The sequence below is a fragment of the Pipra filicauda genome, unplaced genomic scaffold, assembly GCF_003945595.2.
Source record: "Pipra filicauda isolate LSUMZ 115617 unplaced genomic scaffold, ASM394559v2 scaffold601_size279085_pilon, whole genome shotgun sequence".
NCBI classification, from domain to species: domain Eukaryota; kingdom Metazoa; phylum Chordata; class Aves; order Passeriformes; family Pipridae; genus Pipra; species Pipra filicauda.
Genome location: NW_024104756.1, coordinates 220,399 through 241,516, shown reverse-complemented (window position 1 = coordinate 241,516; position 21,118 = coordinate 220,399). Strand labels below are relative to the sequence as shown.

The following is a 21,118-nucleotide window of genomic DNA, read 5'->3' as shown; positions in this document are numbered from 1 at the left end:
CCAGGTCTACCCGCCTGACCTGGACACCAGGTCTACCCGATAAGCTCGGACACCAGGTCTACCCGCCGTGATCGGACACCAGGTCTACCCGCTAAGCTCGGACACCAGGTCTATCCGCCTAACCTGGACACCAGGTCTACCCGCCTGACCTGGACACCAGGTCTACCCGATAAGCTCGGACACCAGGTCTACCCGCCTGACCTGGACACCAGGTCTACCCGCTAAGCTCGGACACCAGGTCTACCCGCCGTGATCAGACACCAGGTCTACCCGATAAGCTCGGACACCAGGTCTATCCGCCTAACCTGGACACCAGGTCTACCCGATAAGCTCGGACACCAGGTCTACCCGCCTGACCTGGACACCAGGTCTACCCGATAAGCTCGGACACCAGGTCTACCCGCCTAACCCGGACACCAGGTCTACCCGCCTGACCCGGACACCAGGTCTACCCGCTAAGCTCGGACACCAGGTCTACCCGCCGGGCTCGGACACCAGGTTACTGACCATGGCACAGGTTACTGGGATGCACCTGCTGTGTCCGGGTCACTCCTTCGTGATTTTCTTTAAAACTTGTTTTCAATTAATCTGTCTGTGAAATACCTGCATTTGCTTTTTATTTTTAAGGAAGAGTTAGGAACAGGAAAGAGAATATTGTCCTGAACTTTCACCCATATAACACATTGTTCCAGATAACCTGTGCTCATTCAAAACCAAAAATTCTTCCTTGGAAGGATCCCAAACTGCTCCCTGAGCCTTGCACCTGTGCAAGATTTGTTTCAAATATATTCTCAGTCCCCTGCTGAGTCCAAATCCCTCCCCAGATCAGGAAGGGCCGGGACTGACTCCTCTGGCCTGTGCATCATCATCCTTCTGGATGAACATCTGCATCAACGTCCTGTTCTTGTGCCCAGACAGGACAGACTGACAGAAATCTCTCTTTGGAGGAATTACAGGTAAGCCTGGCTTAATCTGAAGGGTTCAGAGCCTCTGAACCAAGGCTGAACTGCACAGTGGTGGTACCCATCCTGCACCAATTTGGCTGCTATGCTCCAGCATTCACAGACTCACCCTGGTGTCCCCTGCTGGGAAAGGCTTGAAATAAAATCCTGGGAACCATAGGTATTCCTGTTCTTTATGGGAATTCCCAAGTCGTTTTAAGGAAAACAGAATTTGAGCACATCTGGTGTTTTATTTATGGAGGTTACACACTCCCACATGAAAGCAACCATCCACTTTTAACCTGATAACAAAAACCCACTTTTCCCTCTGCCTTCAGCTAAGAGACCATTAATATTCACGGCCTATTGTCCAGTGACTTTACAATTCCTGTAAAAAGGCTTGAAGGAAGCATAAATGCCAAGGGGCCCCAGGTTCACAGCATCTGGCTTTTCCCTGAACAACGGCTGCCCCTTCCCAGCCTTCCCAGAAAACACACCTTGAGGTGACAGTCACCTCCCAGCTCCAGAGCACACACCCTCCATAGAACAGGAATGTCTGTGGTGACCCCCAAAGTGAAGAGCTCTCCAGAGCACACAAAGCATCTCAGCCCCCTGCACACTCCCTGGGCAAGAGGACCAGGGTCCAAACTTTGGTGCCAACATGCCAACCCCATCCCCGCCCAGCATGGTCTCACCTTGGACAGAGCAAGCAGGTTGGATTCCTTCCCATGGTTCAGGGAAAGCTGCCTTGCTGCTGGGACTCTTCCCTTTGCAAACAGTGCCAGTACCTTCTCCAGCTGCAAGATTCAAGTCCAGTCCTGGCTTCAGGAACATGAGCTGGGTGTCCGAGATTGAGTGCTCAAAACCAACTATTGTCCCAACAAGATCAGGGCCCCAGAGATCACAGCCAGAGCCAGCAAAGGCTGGAGGCTGCCCCTCCAAATTCCAGATTAATTTCTTGAAAAAGGGTTGTTCTGAAATGAATAAAACCTGTGAAATCTGTTTTTCCAACAGAATCCACACTTAAATCTGCAGTATTGCATACATACACATATATACAGCTCTTATCTGTAATTTTTTTTCCAAAAAGCCCTAAATAATCTTTTAAAAAGTTTTTTTTCTTGAGTTTTTTCTCTTTCTTTAGGGAGGTTACCTTTCAGAAGACAAAAAAAAAAAAAGTTTCTGCATTTTGTTTGAACTAAAAAAAAAAAAAGAAAAGAAAAAAGAAAAAAACTGCTAAAGTTTATACAGGCTAAAAGTGGTTAAAACTGGAGTAAGATAATATTTCTCTAATTCCCAGGGGATAACCCTGCAGCTTTTCAATGGGAGACAGGCAGTGCAGTGCCAGGGACGGATCCCAGGCAGAGCAGAGCAGAGCAGAGATGCTCTATCCCCTCCCTCTGGCCGAGAGGACACCTCACAGACTCCAGCTGCTGCACACTCCCAGAGAGGAGCTGTGGGTAATTATTCCCTAAAAACAAGGCTGCTGGAGCAGCTCTCCCTGCCATGAGCTGTGCTGGGGAAAGGGCTGCAATGCCCTGGGGGTTGGAGCTGTTCTGTTGTGCAGCAGTTACAGCAACCCCTTCCCAAGCTCACCAACATTCCCCCGGGAACGAGCCCTCCTGGTAACCCAAAGAAAATAAGAGAAACCCCCTCATCCTGCACTAAAATGCAAGGAGTTAAGTGTAGGAATGGCAGGACAGTGAGGGTCCTGCAGGGACTTCTGCCTGGCTGACTTTGGGATGAAAGAAGAGCCTGTCAGTTGTTCCTCTGAAAACGTGCCAAGGGGATGAGCTGGAGCTGGGCTGCACAATCCCCCCAGTGTTGGGGCTCTGCTGCTCCCTCACTCAGCCCAGCTGAAGTTTGCCAGCACACAGGGATTACACACAAAATCCAGGCTTGGTGGGGGTTTTGTTTCTTTGTTGTTTTTCTTTTTCCTTTTTGTGTCGTTTCCCCTTTCTCCAGCTCAGCACACTCTGGGATTTGGCACTGGAGTGTTTCAGCCCCCCTGTCTCCCATGGCACATCCAGGAGATCTGCCAGCAGTGGTGGAAGAGACAAGTTTAAGATATAAAGGTATAACAAATAAGTTGTGAAAAAGAGAAATTGTAAGGATATATTTTAGATTTTCCCATATTTCCAGAATTCCTGCCCATATTCTCCTCCTTATTCAACTAATACTCTATAAACTCTATGTCTTTCCCTGGATTATATCAAATGCTGAGACAACCTCAGCCTGGCTCCTCCTGACCTGTCATAACAGAGACATAATAAAACAGCCATGACAGACAGCACCTCCAGGAAACCTCTTTCTTTGGAAATAAAAAGAGCCTGTGCCTGCTGGGATCTGTGTGGGCTGCAGGGAGCAGGTTACCTGTCCCAGCTCTGCAGTGCTCAGGTGTCACTGACTCTGCCACAGGCATTGCTTCTCAGAGGCTTTTCTGTTCCCCTGTTATTTCTTCCAAAATTTCCCATCCAAACTGACATCATCTCAGCTTTGGGTAATTTTTCAAACACAGCTGATGTGTCTGGTCCTTCCTAAGGACCTGAGTGCACAAGGCACTTCTGTGATGCTTGTTAGGACGTGATGATGTAGGAAACACAACAGCACATGTGGAAAGATCACACACACACACACACACACACACATGCCCTGTCTGGATCTTGGGGAGCCCCAGGAGAGGTGGAGTAGGGACCACAGGCTCCCGTTATCAGGGTGGCATCATTCCCACACATACCAACCGTGCATGTGCAATCTGAAACCCCCTCTCCAGAGCAAGCCAGCCTTCCCACAGCGATTGCACTATCAGTTCTGGCTCCCATTAAACTTCTCACAAATATAAATATGTCAGGTGGCCAAATAACATTTAATCAATACCATAGTTGGGGCTCTAAATCTTTGTCAATTTAAAAGTTGCACAAGCGAGTTGACCTACGGTGACCACAAACTTTGCAGGTTGTTTTTAACTCAACTCCTTGACATGAAGGTTAAGGCATGAAAAGTTCTGAAGGGTTTTATCTACTCTTTAGGTATTTTTTAAAGAAGAGGAAAATTAGGCTCAAATATTTCAGTGGTTCAGACTGGGTAAACACATTTCTGCTCATTGCTTTCCCAGTTGCACAGCCTCCTCCAAGACAAGGGAACCATCCTGCCAGTGAAACCACAACTGGGGCTTCCCAGAAGTCTCCCTGATCCAACAGAGACTCAAAATACCATCTGTGACCTCTTCATCTGCATCTGTCCCACTGGAATATGTGCAAGTACCTGCCAGGTCAGCGCGAGGTGCTGCTTTAGGCTGTGGAAATGTTCTGGGGGAACATCTGAAAGACAGACCAGCCATGTGGATGTGAGGATGTTTCCATACATATAATCTGTGCCAGGTGTCCTCCACACAGCTTCTGTTGAAGGGCAAGACAAAGATTTCCATCAAATGTCCTTACTCCACTCAGAACACACACTTATTCCTATCAATGATGCACAATTCCCTGTTTTCTCAGCTCCTTGCCACTTAGTGAATCTCAGCCAGAGGCTCACATCCTCCTCCTCCTGCCCACTCCTACACTCTGTCACTGGTTTCTCCCGAGGTCCTCACTCCTGACTGCCACACCCAATTTGTTCAGAGTCTGGGCAATTTTCCACTTGTTCTTCCCGAGGGTCCTCAGGAGCTGGAGAGGTGGGACAGGTGACACCATCCAGATGAGCTGTTTCTTTACTCAGGTCACCCCCAGGCTCCCAGAGCTGCTCCTGCTGGAGTCAGAGGCAGGAGCCTGACTCTGCTCAGCAAAGGTAACCTGAGCCACTCAGCTCCTGCCATAAAACCTACGGACTATAAATACCTCTGCACAGTGCAGAGAATTCCTCTTTGACACATTGTATAATGGATGCAATATAAAAGTATACTGCACTTGGCAGCCTCTCCAAGGCTTTCCAAGGCTTCCCTTCGGGAGATCAGTGCACTGCCTGGGCTTTGATGATTTTTTTTCCCCCACTGTATGGCCAAAACTGTATTTAATGGGCAGACGGGAAGATGACTCTCCTGGGAAAGAACCTGTATTCCTCTTATAGAGAAGGGAAAGAGACTTCCTTCAAAGTTTCCAAGTCTTTGAGGTGACCTCAGCTCTGTGAGCTCAGGGAGGCTTGGCCAAGGCTGAGCATGGGGAGGTGTGGCAGAGGTGGGTTTGTCCTGTTATTCATTGCTTCTCACAGCACAGCCCCTGTCAGGGCAGAGCTCTGTGCTCACGGGGCAGCTGGTGATGAGATTCACACAGAACTAAGGACAAAAATCAGCAAAATCTGGTTGGAGGGTTCAAAAGAAGCAGGCTAAGCTGCAAAGGGTTCAGCCAGGGACGGGAGGGGACAGCTCTGAGCACCAGACACACATGCTCTGGGCAGCAGGAGGTCTGGGCTCCAGAGACATCCCAGCCTGCTTCCCACGGCCGAGGCACGGAACCTGCCATTCCCATTTCTCCAGCTAAATATCCAAAGACACACCTACCCCACGAGCCCTCCTGGCTGTGATGTCCCATACATGGAGTCTGTCAGTGCCTTTCCTGGTTGCTAGGGGCACCTTGCTCGTGTCTGGACCTCGCTGGGGAGCCCAGGCTTGGCACTGCATGCCCAGGAGCAGCACTGAGGGAGGAGAAGGCTCTGCTACCAGAGGAACAAATGAGAGGTACAGGCATGGGAAGAGTCAGTTTGACATCCAGATATTTCACCTGCCAGGCTCAAACTTACTCATCTGAATAGGAAGCTCCAGGAGCCATGCTCTGCTCCAAAGGAATCCTAAACCAGCATCTTTCGAAGTGCTGAAGCATTGACTGGCAGCTGCTCCTTCCAGCCAGCTCCCGGATTTTGGCTGGAACAGAGTCAGGCGCTGAAAGGCCGTAAAGATGATGATGATCTCGTGCAGAAGGGTCAGCTCTGCCCCTCTGCCTGTGCCCAGGCTTTCCAGGCACTTGGCAGCGCTCGGGGGTGTGTGACACCGAGGCAGTGCCCACCTCTCTCTCGAGGCCGCTCGCTCGGCTGCCAGCACACAACGGGCACTTCGTGTCTTACGCTGCAAAACTGGCACATCCCTGGGAAAAAAGAGTCTTCTCCAAGTCTCTTTGTCTCCATATAATTAAGCTCAATACAACAAAGCACCCAAGGCGGGGGAGCATTTCGGAAGGTTCTCAAGAGCCACGGTCACATTTACAGCACAGGAAGGTCTGTGTAAAACCACTGATCACTGATCTCATTATCTGTACTTCCCTACAAATGCCCCTCATGTTCCCAGGTGCACAATGGGTGTCAAGAATAAGAATCTTGGAAAATAAATGGAAAAAGTTACAGTAGCAAATGGCTTGTTTATGCCATAATTGGTATTAGGTAATTAATGGCAGGATGAAACATCACAGTGCTGCTGGAAACAAAAAGCAATGCTGGGTAAAGAGCATTTAATGAGCACGTTTTATGTTGTCCTCAGCAAGTTTACTGCCAAGCCACAAAAGACATTTATACACACTCCCTTTGTCTCTAATGAAAGGGTCAGGGCTACTCGCTTCTGGGGAAATTCACAAGTTTGTTTGTTTTTTTAAAGCATAAATTTAACGTTTTAAACTGGAAATTCACCTCCTCGAAGGAGCAGTTGTTTGAGGTGGGAGAGGTTTGCTGAGCAGGGCCAATCCCAGCAGAACCAGGGGCAAACCAAGCACCTCCCTGCAGAAAGATGGGGTTCAGTGTCTGCAGCCCCAGGGGTCCATTGTACAGCTCCAATACCCAGATATGCCAAATATTTGACATTCCAAAATCTACACTATTAATGAGGTGAGATCCCGAGCAACTGGGGAAAAAGAAGGCGGAAATAACATATTTTTTTGCCAGGAGTAAGTTCTGTGCTGTGCAATCCAGGGCAGATTCCCAGCCCACATGGAGGGGGATAACGCCTAAATCACTTTAAAGCAGAAAAATTACCTGGTCTGCTGCTTCCCAGAACTCTTTCTCTACATCTGTTTCTCCTGCATGTTTCAAACACCACCACCCTCTGCTGTGCATCAGGAAAGGTCAAAAGCAGTGTGCTGCTCAGCAGAGGGGCTGCACTTCCACCCCCGGAACGTGTCAGTGCAGCAGAAAATGGTGCTGCAGGTACCCCCAACACCCACCTTAGAAGGGATCCAGGTCCTTTCCCCCTTATCTCCTGCACCTCTGCTGCAGGAGCACTTGCCCTCTGTGCGAGGCCAGCACAGCACGGTGGGAACAGCCGCAGAAAGTGCTCAGGAAAGGGAATCAGGACCCTTGTTTTCCTTAAAATGAACTTTTTTCCTAGGCTTGATAGAAAAAATGACCTTGCCAACCATTTCAAGAAGGGAGTTTGCTGAAGTGTTCCGTCTGGGAAACACAGGCAGGAAGGAATGGACTTCCAAAGACCTGGAAAGTGGTGTATTCACAGGACTCAACTGTCCTACAGCAATGCATCAAACACGTGGAACGTCACAGAAACCTCAGACTCCTGTTGATGAAAAGCCTGGGTAACGTGTGAACATTTTCCTAATTAATTTATCCCTAACTACGCCATGATCATTCCTCATTCCTGCTTTTTAACCATTTCTTCAGTTTAAAAACATGCATTTTTAAGAAGCATATCCTTTTACACCAGAGACCACAAAGTGAAAATCCATGTCTCCTTCTCACATAAGTACAAAACCATCTCTGGCATTCTTTCACTTAAATCCTTGGAGTTTTCCGAGGACTCATTTTGCAAGTGAAATGCAGAATATCATTTTCTGGGCAAGTTTATCAAGGCAAATCCCAAATGAGCTCCTGAAAAAATGCAAATCCACGTACATTATTTGTCTTTGCCACTTGTGACTGGTTTGGGCTGCACAAGCCCACGAAGAGCAGCCTGACAACATCTGAGATAGCAGGAAATGGTGGGAATTCCAGCTTCTCCTGACAAAAACACACAGTTGAGGAAGAGATGGACAATTTGCAGCTGGCGAGGAGAGGTGTCTCCTCATGACACACATCTGGCATCCATCACCTCCACATCTGCAGGGCTGAGACCCAGCAGCCTCACAGCACACAATGGTGTGCCAAGGAAAGGCACAACATCTCTCGGATTCCCTGTAACACTCCAGCCCCTCCTGCCCCCTTTATCCCAGGGAAGGGATCCCAGCACCCCGCTGGCCACGGCCTTTCCTACACGGGGCTCAGCTACTTTGGTCCTTTGTTCTCTGACATTCAGATGAGGACCATGAATCACAGAACTGACTCCCATTATCCATGATTCCAAACAGTTCCTGGCCAGAAGAGCTGGTTTAGACCTCTGGGAATGGTCTAGCCAGTCTTTAGGCAAGGTATATAAATCTCTAAAGGAAAATAATCCCTATCTGAGTGGGCCAGCATGGGCTGTTCTTTCCTGTGTGTCAGCAGAGCCCATCTGCAGGAGGGTCCCACCTCAAACCAAGGCTGTGGCTCTGCCACCTACAAGACCACTTGGAGAAGCCACGATTGAAGACACTTCAGAAAGGCAACTGCATTTAGTAGGGTGAAAAACACCAGAACCTGCTTCCACTACAAACCCACTGGTGGCCACTGGTGGGGCTGGAGCAGCCAATGCCCTGCACGAGACCAAACCCAGCAGTGCTGACAGTGCCCGGAAAGCTGCAGCGTGCCAGGCTTTCCAGGGTTGTGTTCCAGGGTAAATGGAAAGGAAGGCACAAACCATGACTTCAGAGAGCAGCCCAGGGCCAGCAGCCCCGGCACCTCGCCCGCCAGCCTGAGAGACGCCTGCCCTGGAGAAGGAGCTCCCTCGGCCTCCTGGCACCCCGTGCTGCTCCGGGGAGGAGGGGAGCATTTCCAGACCCAGCCCTGGGTTTATTTGCTTGGAGAGGTGGGAAGACAGGCAGTCAATGTACGTTCACATACAGCAAACTAGAAACACCTGTTGGCCTCCAAACCCCTTTTTTTTGGCTGGTTTATGGAGACTGAGGGTCCAACAGGTGCCCCCGTGGCCAGCGGGAACAGCGAGGGATTCCAGAGGCCCCACGAACATTGGAGCAGGCAAAGGAAAACTGCCTGCACAGTTACAGGCAGCACGTGTGTCTGCAGGCTGGACCACGGGAAAGTGAAGTTCCATAAAATTAAAGCCTGTCTGGGAGGAAACCAGCCACGAGGGGACTGTGGAATGTCACCCCAGAACGACAAGGGCCCAGAGGTGCCTCTGCTGAGGAACATTTGCCATGTGCAGGTGGAAACCAGCCCCAGAGCCATGACAACACGGCTCCAGCCCCAGCACAGCTCAGCTTTGATGGTCCTGGTGGGTCTCTTCCAGCTCAGGATATTCTGTAATTCTATGATAAAGGGGCTGCAGAAGCACAAACTCCCTAAGCTGGTGTTTTGATCCTAGTGCCGCTGACACAAGAGGATTCCCACTTTCCAAGATAACATTTTTCATTTGGATTTTGTAACACACTGAGCAGTAAAAAGCGACCGTAGTAAACTCCTTTGCTGGCTGGTGCCACCCTGGATTTCTTTGTGGGGGTTGTCAGAGGGAGATTTTCCTCCTTCTCCACTATCAAACAACCCAGTTTGGCTCGAGGTTTGCCCAGAACATCAAACTCCAGCCCAAGGGAAAAACTCCACTGCACAACAGGAATGCACACGCACTGGAACTTGGATCAAGGATGTATGGAAAGTGTCCTCCCTTTCTCACATAGCTCTCATTGATTAAACCTCTGGAGAGGGAATCCTCTGAGCATCTTCCCAGAAAAAAAAAATATTTGTAATGACTGGAATCTCAACATATGTTTGTTTCCTGGATTATTACACCAATTACACTGGAGTGCTGGGCCCAGGAGAGGAAACAGACTCAAACACAACAAACAAGGCAAAAATTAAAGGAAAACCTGTTGCTGAGGTGAAGAAAAGGCATTTCAAAGGCTGCTTGAAAGATGTTATCACCTGCTAGAGAACAGGGCTTGGAAATGATGCCTTGGAGAAGGCAGCACTTAACGAACTAAAAAAATGTTTTCTCCAACCTTTCCAAACCCAGAAACGGAAAGCAAAACATACCAATGATTTATTATAGACCAGGCTGTGTGTTTAAGCATAAATTAATTCTAGAAATCCCAGGCAGCTTTGCAGCAATCTTATTGTTCCTGCTTTGGTCCTCACTCCTCTCTCACTCACCAAACCACCTCTCTGCGTTGGAATCTGTCCCTTGTGCCCATGGCCAGGGTGGCTCCCACACCACTGATTTTCAGCAGATCCTCAGAAAACAACAGAAGATTCGGTGAATGTTTGGACTTGATGATCTTAGTGGTCTTTTCCAGCCCAAAGGGTTTGAGGATTTGATCACAGTCAGGGAGTTAAGCTGCCCTGTGTCATTTCTCTTATGGGAATCCACTGAAGTCCTTAAGAGTTAAGCCTCTTTCAACCATGATCATGTTCTCTCTCATTTCAAGAAACCTGCAATTGGTGAGGAATTGTGAGGCTGGGATGTCCCTTGGCTACCTGACCAGGGGATGGGCTCACCCTCTCCAGAAACAATCCAAGAATTCAGCATTAATTGAGTTTACTTGGCATTCGTGTATCAAATCCTTCTTATTGCCAATTACACGACGGGATCCCCAGTGGTGCATTGTTAGGCTGGAGTGCTTTGCATTGCTTGGAAAACAATCCCTTCTCCTCTCTAACTGTCCCTGGACTCACCTCCGTGCTCACAGCCTGGCTTTCACCAGATGGTTTTCGGGAAGAAAACACCCCGGGCAGGTTTCACCGCCCCCAAAGCCGCAAAGCCCCGGGACCCCGCGCTCAGCTCTGCGAGTCGGGGGGGGGTTTCCAGCCACAAGCCCTGCTAATTGGTCACAGCTGGCTGCAAACCTGCACGGAAATCCTCCCGGGGGATTAGAGCCGGGGCTGACACCCGGCCATGGGACCGGCACTGCCGGGACGGAGGAGGCGATGCGGGAGGTGCCGAGGGGGGTCAGTCCTCACCGAAGGGAATGCAGCGCTTTGAAGAGGTCATCCAGCACCTCACATGACTTGGCCCGAGGTACCAATCCCCCAAAACAAAGTGGGGATTTTCTCTTCTCCAGGTGGCACAACAAGCCATTTCCTTCCAGGTTTTCTTTACCCTCAACACATCTTAGTGTGACGAACAGCAAAGATCCACGTGGATGTTTCAAACCAGTGCAATGTCAGTGAGAAGATTCCTCTTTTCCTTACTTGCCAAAACCTAAGCAGAGGGCTACAACTCATCCAAAGGACTTGAGCCATATATTTTCTTTCACCCAATATAATAATCTCTTTTAAATGATCACAAAATCCTTAATTCTTGAGTTCAACCCAAGGAAAGCTGGAAAAGAACAAAGCCAGCCGTATTTCAAATCCACTGAAGCCCTTCAGCTTTGAGTCTGTTTCACCCCTTATCGTGTTCCTTTAAACAAATGGTCAGCAGCGTTTCTGCCTCTCCACAAGCTCCATCACTCACCCACGGAGCTGGACAACTTTACACGTGAGGGTGCACATCCAAAAGGCTGTTTGCTGGACTCCAGTTCACCTTCAGAAAACAAACCACGTGAACTGTGAAGTTACTCGTGGAGTAATTGCCCTGCAGTTACATCCAGGTGGGAGACTGGAGACGGTGCCATGTTTGATGAACGTCTCAGTGAGGGACACTGGACCCTGAGCTCCCCCCAGACACGAGCCCCAGGAAACTTCTTTTGCAGCCACAGCCCCAGCTGTTCCCCCGGCCCCAGCACATTTTCTCTTTTCTTCCACGCTCTCTTCACAAAAGGTGTTTTTTTAACTGAATAAGCCCCTCCATCGCCTTGGCTGGTTTCCTCTCGCGGGCCTTTTCAAAGAGCTCGGCGCTACCTGTTTGCCAGCTATTAAATACCGAGCACTTGGCTGATGGACAAGCCGATAGCACAGGACACAGCCCAGCTCTGCACAAACCGCCCTTGTTCCACTGCCTTCCTGAGCCAAAACACAAGAAAATCCCAGCAGGAATCTCCTCTGGCCTCGGGCTCCTCTCCCCTCCCAGCAGAAGGCTAACCTTGTGAATCAGGAGGCTGCTTATAAATAAAAGTATTCAGACTTCTTGGCTGTTGGAGAAGTGCTCTGCTTAATTTAGCCCTGGTATTATGGACGGTGGATTCTCTCCAATGAACTGACAGCTGAAGAACAATTGCGGTGATTTAATTCCACAAATGGATTTTAAATTGGCCTCATGAACTGCAAACCCAGGAAACATCGGACACAGTATCTCGCTACCATCATTTTGAAGTCAGCACTGGGGTCTCCTTGGACTGGGCAAGTCACCCAAGTCCAAACAAGGGCTGTCACACGTGTGTCTCCATCTCGGAAAGAACACCTGGCTTCTGGACCCAAGAAAAGGCTACAGGTGCTTTCCTTTGCTTCCAGAGTCTAAACCCTTCCCATTATGACTTCCAACGTCTTTGAGTGTTTCACAGTCCCGTGTTTCTCCGGGACAATTGCCTCCAGCAAACCCCTCTCTCCCAGCCCTAACACACCCAGAGGCTTGCAGCTGCACAGCTCGGGGAGGTTCTCGGGAGAAATCGGGTCATTAGTCAGTCAAACAACCCGAGGGCACGTCAAAGGCTGTGTAAATGAGGGCAGTGCTGTAAAAGAGACAATAACGGTCTCCTGAAGCGGCGGGTGACAAAGCCATCTCAGCTGGCCCGGAGCACAGACACTAATCACAGCCCTGCCTGCCGACCTCTCCTTTGTGCCAAGCTAGAGGAGATCTGGGCTGGCCGATGCTTCAAAACACAGACAGGCTAATTAGGAAGGGTCCTGCCCCCCCACATGATGTGGGCGCAGTTCCCACATCAGAGCCCCCAGAGCCTGAGTGTTGCTGAAACATCCACTCTGCCGGGAAGCTTCCAGTGAGCGAACGGTGAAGCCGAGCAGCTGATTTGCAGCACGAGATGCAAACAACAACCACCTTCACACCCCCTGTCCCCTGGCCGGCGGTCACTGCCACCCCCCACACACAGACCTCGCTCTGCTGCACTCACCCGGGTCCAGCGAGTCCACCAACACCGGACCTCGGAGCGCTGGGTGGTCCCAGGATCCCCGGGAAGGCCGGGCAGGCTTGGAGCAGAGCCCAGGCTCCCCAGCACCCCCTCCCTCCCAGCAACAAGCCTGCACAGAGAGGTCATTTACGTCCAAGCTCCCAGAAAGGAGCTCCTAAAAGGAGCCTCAGCCCAAACTCCATTTACAACCCTTTGATCTACCAGGGGTGGAAGATAACAAAGGAGTTTGGGACAACTCCGCTGCTTCCTCGGCTCAGGAACAGTCCCTGTGGTCACGGTAACATTGCCCAGCTCAAACTCTGCTCCACTTTGCTGCAAAGCAAAGCCCACCTGATGGCAGGTGGGCAAGGAGAGGGGAGGAGAGAGATCAGTCTCCACTGACAGCACCTGACAGGATCAAAAAGCCACCGAGAGCAGGAGGGAACAGAACAGGCGATGAAACCTGGACGGGTACACACGATGGGCCACAGACCTTCCTGCAGGAGCTTGTGCAGCCCCATCCAGGGCTCTGCCTTCACAGTGAGGTGATTTAACACAGAGGGTGCACGACTGTTATCCCTGTCAGCAGCTCAGGAGGCCAGGAAGGACAGCATCACACCCCAGTGATGGGGAACCGCCGGCTGCCCAGCCAGGGTAAACACGGGGCTGCTGCTGCTCGGGGCTGGCCAGCAAAAACATCCCATGCTGAAAGGTCTGATAGGAGCCTGGCCAGGACAGGGAGCGTCCTGCCCCTAAGACAAACACATCTGTGTTTCTTTCCACAAAAGAAAAAGCGATACCATTCGGATCAGACTCAGGTTTCTTGAAGACAAAGGACACCACGGAACATGGCTGTGGAGCAGCTTTGCTCACACAGGTATTTTCATGTTCTTTTCACCAAACAGCCTCAACCTGCTCACATCCAGAGTCACTCCAGTGCTCCACAACTCCATCCTGGGGAGCTATTTCTCAAGGAGGTTCCATAATCTCAAATACCAGCATAGTTCCTTTGATAGGTGACAGATGAGGAAAGAATGAACCACTGATGAGGTGTCCTCCCCCAAAGCAGCCTCCAGCCTCCCATCCTGTCACAAAAATCCAGCACAAATGTTGGCTAATGAGCACCAAAGTCACAGAGTGCTTTCAAAAGTGCAAGAGATTATGAGAACCCAGACAATTGTCAGAAAAAAAGTATTTACCAAGTAGAATCATTGACAGGAGTCAGTAAGAAATGAAGATGAAGGGAAGGACGAGTTTGTGGCTGGGATCTTCCTGTATCCTCACCTTTCTGCCCTTGGTTCTGGTTACTTTGAGATTGAGGAGGTTCAGGCTTTGATAAAATGCTTCTCTCCAGCCCTCATTGGTGGGAAAAGAGCAGCTCCCAGGACTGCTCCAAGTCAGCTCCCTACCTTCCCACACCTACGTCTGGTTCCAAAGGAGGATGGAACCACAGGTCTTGGAAGGAACAGATGGTAAAGATGGATGGTAAAGAAAAAAGTCCTACTATTTAATTTGCTGCTATAAATCAGCATCACCCAAAGATGATGTGAGCATTCACTACTGCTCTGTGCCCTGCAGACTCAGAGGGAGGAGAGGGGACAACCGTGTCTCCCTGCAGCCTGAGGCTCCTGTTCTCCAACCATTTACACAGCACAGGGAACCTCCCAGCTCTTGGGGGTTGTTTGCTATAGAACATCATGTTCCCAAAACAGAACATCTGCGATTTACCAAACATAGGAAACTCAGTAACATTCAAGAGGGAGTTTGTATATTACACGAAAGTTAATGAAATAAAGCTTAGCAGCCCCAAAACACAGTCTGGCCAAAGACACAACAACGTTCCTTCCCAAGGTGGCAGCTCATTGCCACACTGCCCCGGGCCCAGCTTCATTCCACAGGCTGTGACCCCAGGGTTCCTTTGTTTGACCCAACTTTAATCAGCTTCCTTCTCCGATTGCAGCAGATCCCGCTGCGGATGGCAGCCAGGAATAAAGGCCATTGTACAGCGCGGGGCTGCGTCTCACAGCAAGTCATGATAAGCATTTCCTTTCCAAACATCCAAGCTCCCCAAACACTACAAAAGCCAAGAGCAGATTATTGGCATTTTGCAGATAAAACAATGGCTAAGATAAAACATAAATAAATCAGGGCATCCCTCGCTCTTTATCCTCTCCACTTCCAAACCGGAGGAAGAAGTTGCTGGCAGCGTGCTGGCTTACCGTGCTGGCAGCGAGGTCCCTGGAAGCCAGAGGAGCAGTGACAGAGCTGTGAAGATCCCTCTTGGCAGCTTCCACCGTTGAGACAAACCCTGTAACCACAGGCAGCTGCAAGGAGGAGGGAGAGGATGATTCCAGCACCCACTGTCAGAAGGGCACGTGCACCAACAAACACCCATCACTGGTGACGTGCCCACAGCCCCAGAGAACAGCTGAACAGTTATAAAACCACTGCTGAACCTGTTTCTTGGTTGACAGTGCAGTACTCAATGCACAAAGTCTCCAAATGTAGGAGGAAGGGAAGTCCCTCAGGGAATGTCTCAGGGCTTTTCCTGGAGCGTGGCTAAGTGAGGACCCACAGGAAAACATCGGAAGGGCTCTCGGTGAAACGACGGGTTTTCCAGCCAACACGTGGGTAAAACAGCCAGAAAATGACTCGTGCTGAATCACATCAGATCTTGTGGCAACAAATACAGGTTACTTATTTTGCAATTGGAGGGATCTTCCCAGAACAAACCCCCAGGAGCTGCTCCCACCTCTCGGCCGGGCTCTCCCGGAGCCCTGGAGACCCCAACGCGGCGTCACCTTCGAGCGGCCCGGAGGGTGACATGGAGCTAAACTGCAAGTAAGCCTGAGCAGCCACGTTTCTCTGTTCTCACCCAGCGGAGTGTAAAATGGACACAGAGACAGAGAATGCTCAATTAGGCTTCTGAAATCCACCTTTCCAAATCATCTACATAAATCCACAAGCAAGGTTATGTTTTATCCAGGGAAACTCGTGTTTCTCATAACTCGTGAAACGCAGCCCGTGGTTTATATTCCCCACTGGGAAAGGCTGATGTCAAAAGGAGGAACGTTGTGAGCAGGGATGCTGTCACGTGTGCAGTGCTTTGTCAGAGGGTAAGGACGCAGAACAAGCACCCATCTTCCTTTTAAATCCATTTAAAGATTTGGACAATGAAATTTTCTCTCTGTTCACTGATCTGGACATAGCTGCACTGCCAGCCAACTTCTCTTTTCATCCTTTCTCCCACACCTGCTCTTCTCCTTTCCCTTTTCACTGAACAAGCTGTAACAACCTCCCAGAGTGATGGGAGTGTTGGAATACATCTCACAAAAGCCGTGGCAAACTGGATAACATGGAGCAAAGAGCGTCACCTGATGACACAGGGCAAGACACAGTGCTGGTACCTGGTGCAGCAGCTCCCACCCCAGCTCCCTGCTCAGCCCAGGGCTAAGAGAAGCCATGGGGACCAATTCATTCCAGCTGATGCATCCCAGGAAGGAACACACTGCAGTCACCAGTGGTGCCAGGATCGCTGGTGCTCGGGGCCATGGGGTCATTACCAACCGAATGTACAAAGCTGTGATGAAATTACAACCCCTTGCATGATATGAGACCACCTGGAAACAATTCCAGGCTTGCTGGGCCGAGGGTCCCACAGGCACACTGGCTGTGCTGGCTGCAGCTTCTCCCTCCTCTTTTGCAAGTCGGGAGCCCCCCTGGCTTCTCTTCCCATTCCAGCTAAAGCTGTAAGTAATTAGTGACAGAAAAAGCAGGTCTGTGATTACACATTTCATTTTGTGTCATTATAACTGGCACCCCGCGCGGCCTTCAAAAATGGCTCCAAAATTCTTGGCACAAAGTACCCCACGCCGGCTCCAAAACACTAATTGTGCACTCAGAGAAAAAGGGATCACAGATGGAAACAAGAGCAAGGACGGGGCTGTGGGGTTTGGGCACGTTGGCAGGACGGCTCGTGCACACCAGGAGATAAATCTGCAAAGTTATCAGTTGGCAAAGATAACTCAAAACTTTAAGGCATCCACAGGAAACCCGAGCTGGGAAAGGGCAGGGATTACCTTCACAAAAGGAACCCAAAGCTGGTGGGTGTCAACTTGTCACGCCTGAAAAATCAGTTCCAACCTCCTGTACATGGAAATGCAATAACCACAGTCCTGAGTTCCCACTATTCTCCTCCCACCATTGAATCCCCCATGCATCAAATATTGGCTCTGTTTTTTCCTACAGGAACACAATTGACTTCCTAATTTCTCCTCTGTGCTAAATCCTGCTCCTGGCTCGCACAATGCCTTCCGCCAAGCCTGTGCTGGTTGGGGAGGTCGTGTGCTTAAGGAGGTTTTGTGATTAGGGATATTTTGTGAAGGTTTGGATGTGAATGTGAATGTGCCATTCTCCAAATGTGCATGTTTTCCATCAAAACACACTCTTCTTGCCAGACAGAGCTACATACCCATTTCAAGGACCTTTGCTCTATCACTTCTCCACAACCCAGCTGTCAGAGCACCCTGGGGTCAGGCACAGCCACGGGCACAGGAGCTCCCTGTGGATCACCCAGCTCCAGCTCGTTCCAAGTCCCCCTCTCACCGAGAGCCAAACTCCCCAAACTTTGCACCTCTGATGCACTGGAGCTGAACCACTCGAGCCACAGCCTTGGCTCTTTTAAAAACCTGATAATTTTTCAAATCCCCCCTGCAAAAGAGAAGATTATTTATAACACAAAGGTAGCATTGAAGCCCAAACGCTCATCTCCCTGAAATAATGAATCCGTGATGAAACGCTGCTTCACAAAGCCAGTTATCTTCTCATCTAACGCTTTTCATGGCCACATCTCCCTGGGGACTGCAGTGATCCCGTGTCAGTCCCGTGCTGGCAGAGCTCTGGAACTTGGGAACTCTCTGCCAAGCGTCCTGCTCAGCCGAGCTGTGACACCTGCACTGCCAGCACTTCCCTGCACGGCGGGGCAGGAACAACTTCCCATCTCCAGCTGTGTGCTGAGGTGTTCTGGGGCTGCAGCCTCCAGGTTTTCCCAGCTCTAGTCATGGCAGAAGGACTTGTCTTCTCTTTCAGTCCTTTCCTTCAGGCCTCATCACCATAAGACAGAATGGACTGCGTGGCTAAATTGCAGAGCGGGTTTGTTTTTTTTCTCCCCAGATTCTTCACCTTAATCACCTAAAAAAGAGACTTTTGAGGGGGTCCCAGCAAAGCCCAGCCTGGATCCAGAGTGCACGACTCGCCAGCAGCTCAGCGAGACCCGAAGCACAACAATGGAAAATATTAGAAGCAGTTTCAGCGACACAAATCAGGGGTTAGAAGACAGGGGTGTTATTCTTGGCAGTGCCCCAGATTTCCTGAATGAGCCGGACAATCCCCTGCTCTGTGCTTCAGGCTGGCACATACCGAGTGGAAATCATAATAACCTACTTCCCAGCCCGGGGTGGGGGGGCTGTGGCTCTCCCCCTCTGTGCCCCCCAGGCCTCCTGCAAATGAGCTCCTAATTCAGAGTGACAGAGTTTAATGCAATGAAATTTGGGAAAAGGGCGACGACACTGTCCAGGGAAACAGGAAAGAAAGGATAAATTACAGAAAGCACCACTGCCTTCTGCTCAAAGGCCAGGGAATGTCCCTAGCAAGGATTTAGTGAGGCAGGATTCTTGGGAAGTCGGAGACATTAGACTGATTTAGAAGGAGGAGTGAAGGAGAAAAGCATTTCTGCATACCTGCAGTGTCTGGGCTCCCCGAGGTACAACCCCCCCGTGGGCAGAGATGGGCTGGTGAGTTCCCCAGGGGAGCACACGGGGGACCTTGAACCAAGGCTGGGCTGGATCGAGCGAGGGGTTCAGAAGTTCAGTCCCAGCATTCCCAGCTGCACTCCCAGCCCGAGCAGCAGCCCCTGTTCCCTGCAGGAGTGCATGGTCAGGGCAGAGCCCTGCCCCTCCTGCACAGCTCACAGACCACACTGCAACCGTGGCCAGGTCACCCCCACTAAACCCACAATGGTCTCCTCTTCAGCCCCTGCCCAGCTCTCCCGGGAGCCCTCCTGCCTCTCCAGGTCCCCTCTGGAGGTGGCAGGGGCTGGCCCAGAGCTCAGACACTGCCTGGGGCTGAACTCCAGCTCCTCCAGGGATTACCAGACACACAGCCCCCTCGTCCTAACCACCAAGAGCTTTACCTGTGTTATTGAACCCAGGTGGAATTTAAGTAGCATCTCAGAGGCCACTTGAAACCAAGCAGCTTAGTCTGAAAGTTAAACTATCAGCAATCAGGCAAGGAAAGAACCTGATGCCATCCTAAAAATGCAAAGGGTGCCTTGACTTCTGACCTTTCTCCTTCCCAAACAAATGAATGCTCCAGGACAGAGGGCAATGGGAGGCAACAAGCCCTCACCCTTGGAGGTGAGAACAAAACACAGAACCCAGACAGACTGGGGGCACCCTGCAAGGGCTGACAGCCTGGCTGTCACCATGGTAGAGGGCACAGGAGCAGAGCAAAAAAGCCAAATATTCTCTGAGACCTTTGTGAGATTTTTGTTTCTGTGAAATTTTCCATCTCTTTCCAAGCCATCTGCTCCCAGCAGAGCCCACACACTCCCAGTACTGCCCTCACAGCTCCACACTGGCCATTGCCTGACCTGTAAGTGCTTAGAGACTTAAACCTGCATGTGAGGAAGAGAAAGACACCCTGGTTTTGCTACTGCCTCCAACCTAAGCTGAGTACACCCAGTGTTTGTTCCCTTCTTCCAGGCACTGGGGTAGCTCTGAGAGCCCAAACAACTTGCCTGAGCTGGTACCCCCGAGGGTGCTGGGATTCCCATCTCACAAAGGTATTTAACATCCCCCTCAGTGTCAGACACTGTCATGTTGCACACGAGCCTGCAGTGCTGAAAATTTCCCCTCACATGGGTTGGATTTTTTTATTTTTAAGGAAAGTTGGTGACCAGCCCAGCATTTGGAGCAAAGAGAGCCCTGCAGTGAGGAGATGCTGAAGAGAAAGATAAGATGTCCTCACTGGAAAGATTCCACTGCATGGTGGCAACAGCTCTAATTAAACTGTCAGCAGTGATGCCCTTCCCCTCCTCAGCACTCCTGGAACACGACCAGTGATCTCTGGAGGCAGATAGGAAGGGCCACAAATCCCACTGACATGTTTTGGCACAACAGCTTTGTGGCATTCAGCAGAGCCACAGCAGCAAGTGCAGGCTGACTCCAGGCACACAAACCAGAAAATCCTGTGTCATACAGAGCACCCTGGCCCTGTGCCCCTGCCTCAGCACCTCACCAATATTTACTGACAGTCCCCTGACAGACCTTCCCACACCCTCCCCTGCTCCAGGAGAACATGCTTGTGCCGAGGCCAGAGCCAGCAGCAGGAAAAGTCATCACATCCCTGCAAACCAAGAGCCAGGAGCTCCCTGGGACGAGGGTTTAGTTACACAGAGCCCAGACACATTTCCCAGGACAGTCTGTGGGTCAGGACAGAAATCCCAGCTTGGGGCACCAGCCACCCCACCAGGGCCAGGCAGAGCTGTCCTGGTTTGCCATGGAATGCTCCTCCAGCTGCTGCTTAGGGGGGTCTGGATCAGGAAGCACAAACCCCACTGCCCCCCTCAGCCCCTAACCAGGCTAACCAGCCCCCCTGCTGCTCTCAGGGGGTTACAGGATGATTCACAGAGCAATGTCACTGGAGTTTCTGCCTCAAACAACCCCTGGGAGTGCCCCTGCCTGTGCTGAGGGCCTGCAGCACTCGAGATACTCATTTTTCTGTCCCAGAAAGGAGGTTACAGCACGTCCTGGTTGTGGAGTCAGTGATCCGACCGGGGCTGAACAGAGACAGAGCTCACAGCTCACGATCCACTCCAAGCCTCCAGCAGCTCAGCAGCCATTCCTGCAGAACTTTTTGAGCTGGTGTCACTCTGCCTTTGGGGCTGACTGTCCCTTTCCTCTTTACTGCAGCCCAGCCCAGGAGAACCATTCCCAGCCCAAATGATGAGAAGGATGAGCTCAGAGCGTGCCCTGAGCAGCTTTATTTCCTTTTCTCTGCTTCCTTCCTGCATGGAATTACTCACTTCCTTGGCAGGAAAAATCATTACAGAAGGTGCTTTTCTGAGTTCAGTTGAGGTTATTATCTGCTCACTGACAG

The 21,118-nt window shown here is 50.7% G+C and overlaps 1 protein-coding gene across 2 annotated transcripts in view; it reads right to left on the bottom strand.

The window, feature by feature from the left end:
• The window catches only part of MEGF6 (multiple EGF like domains 6), a 68,078-nt gene that overhangs the window by 37,445 nt on the left and 9,515 nt on the right, over positions 1-21,118 (bottom strand). For both annotated transcript variants that reach the window (XM_039388046.1, XM_039388047.1), the window contains one exon: positions 15,181-15,285. In XM_039388046.1, the coding sequence (XP_039243980.1) occupies positions 15,181-15,285 (105 nt within the window). The remainder of the gene's footprint in view (positions 1-15,180; positions 15,286-21,118) is intronic.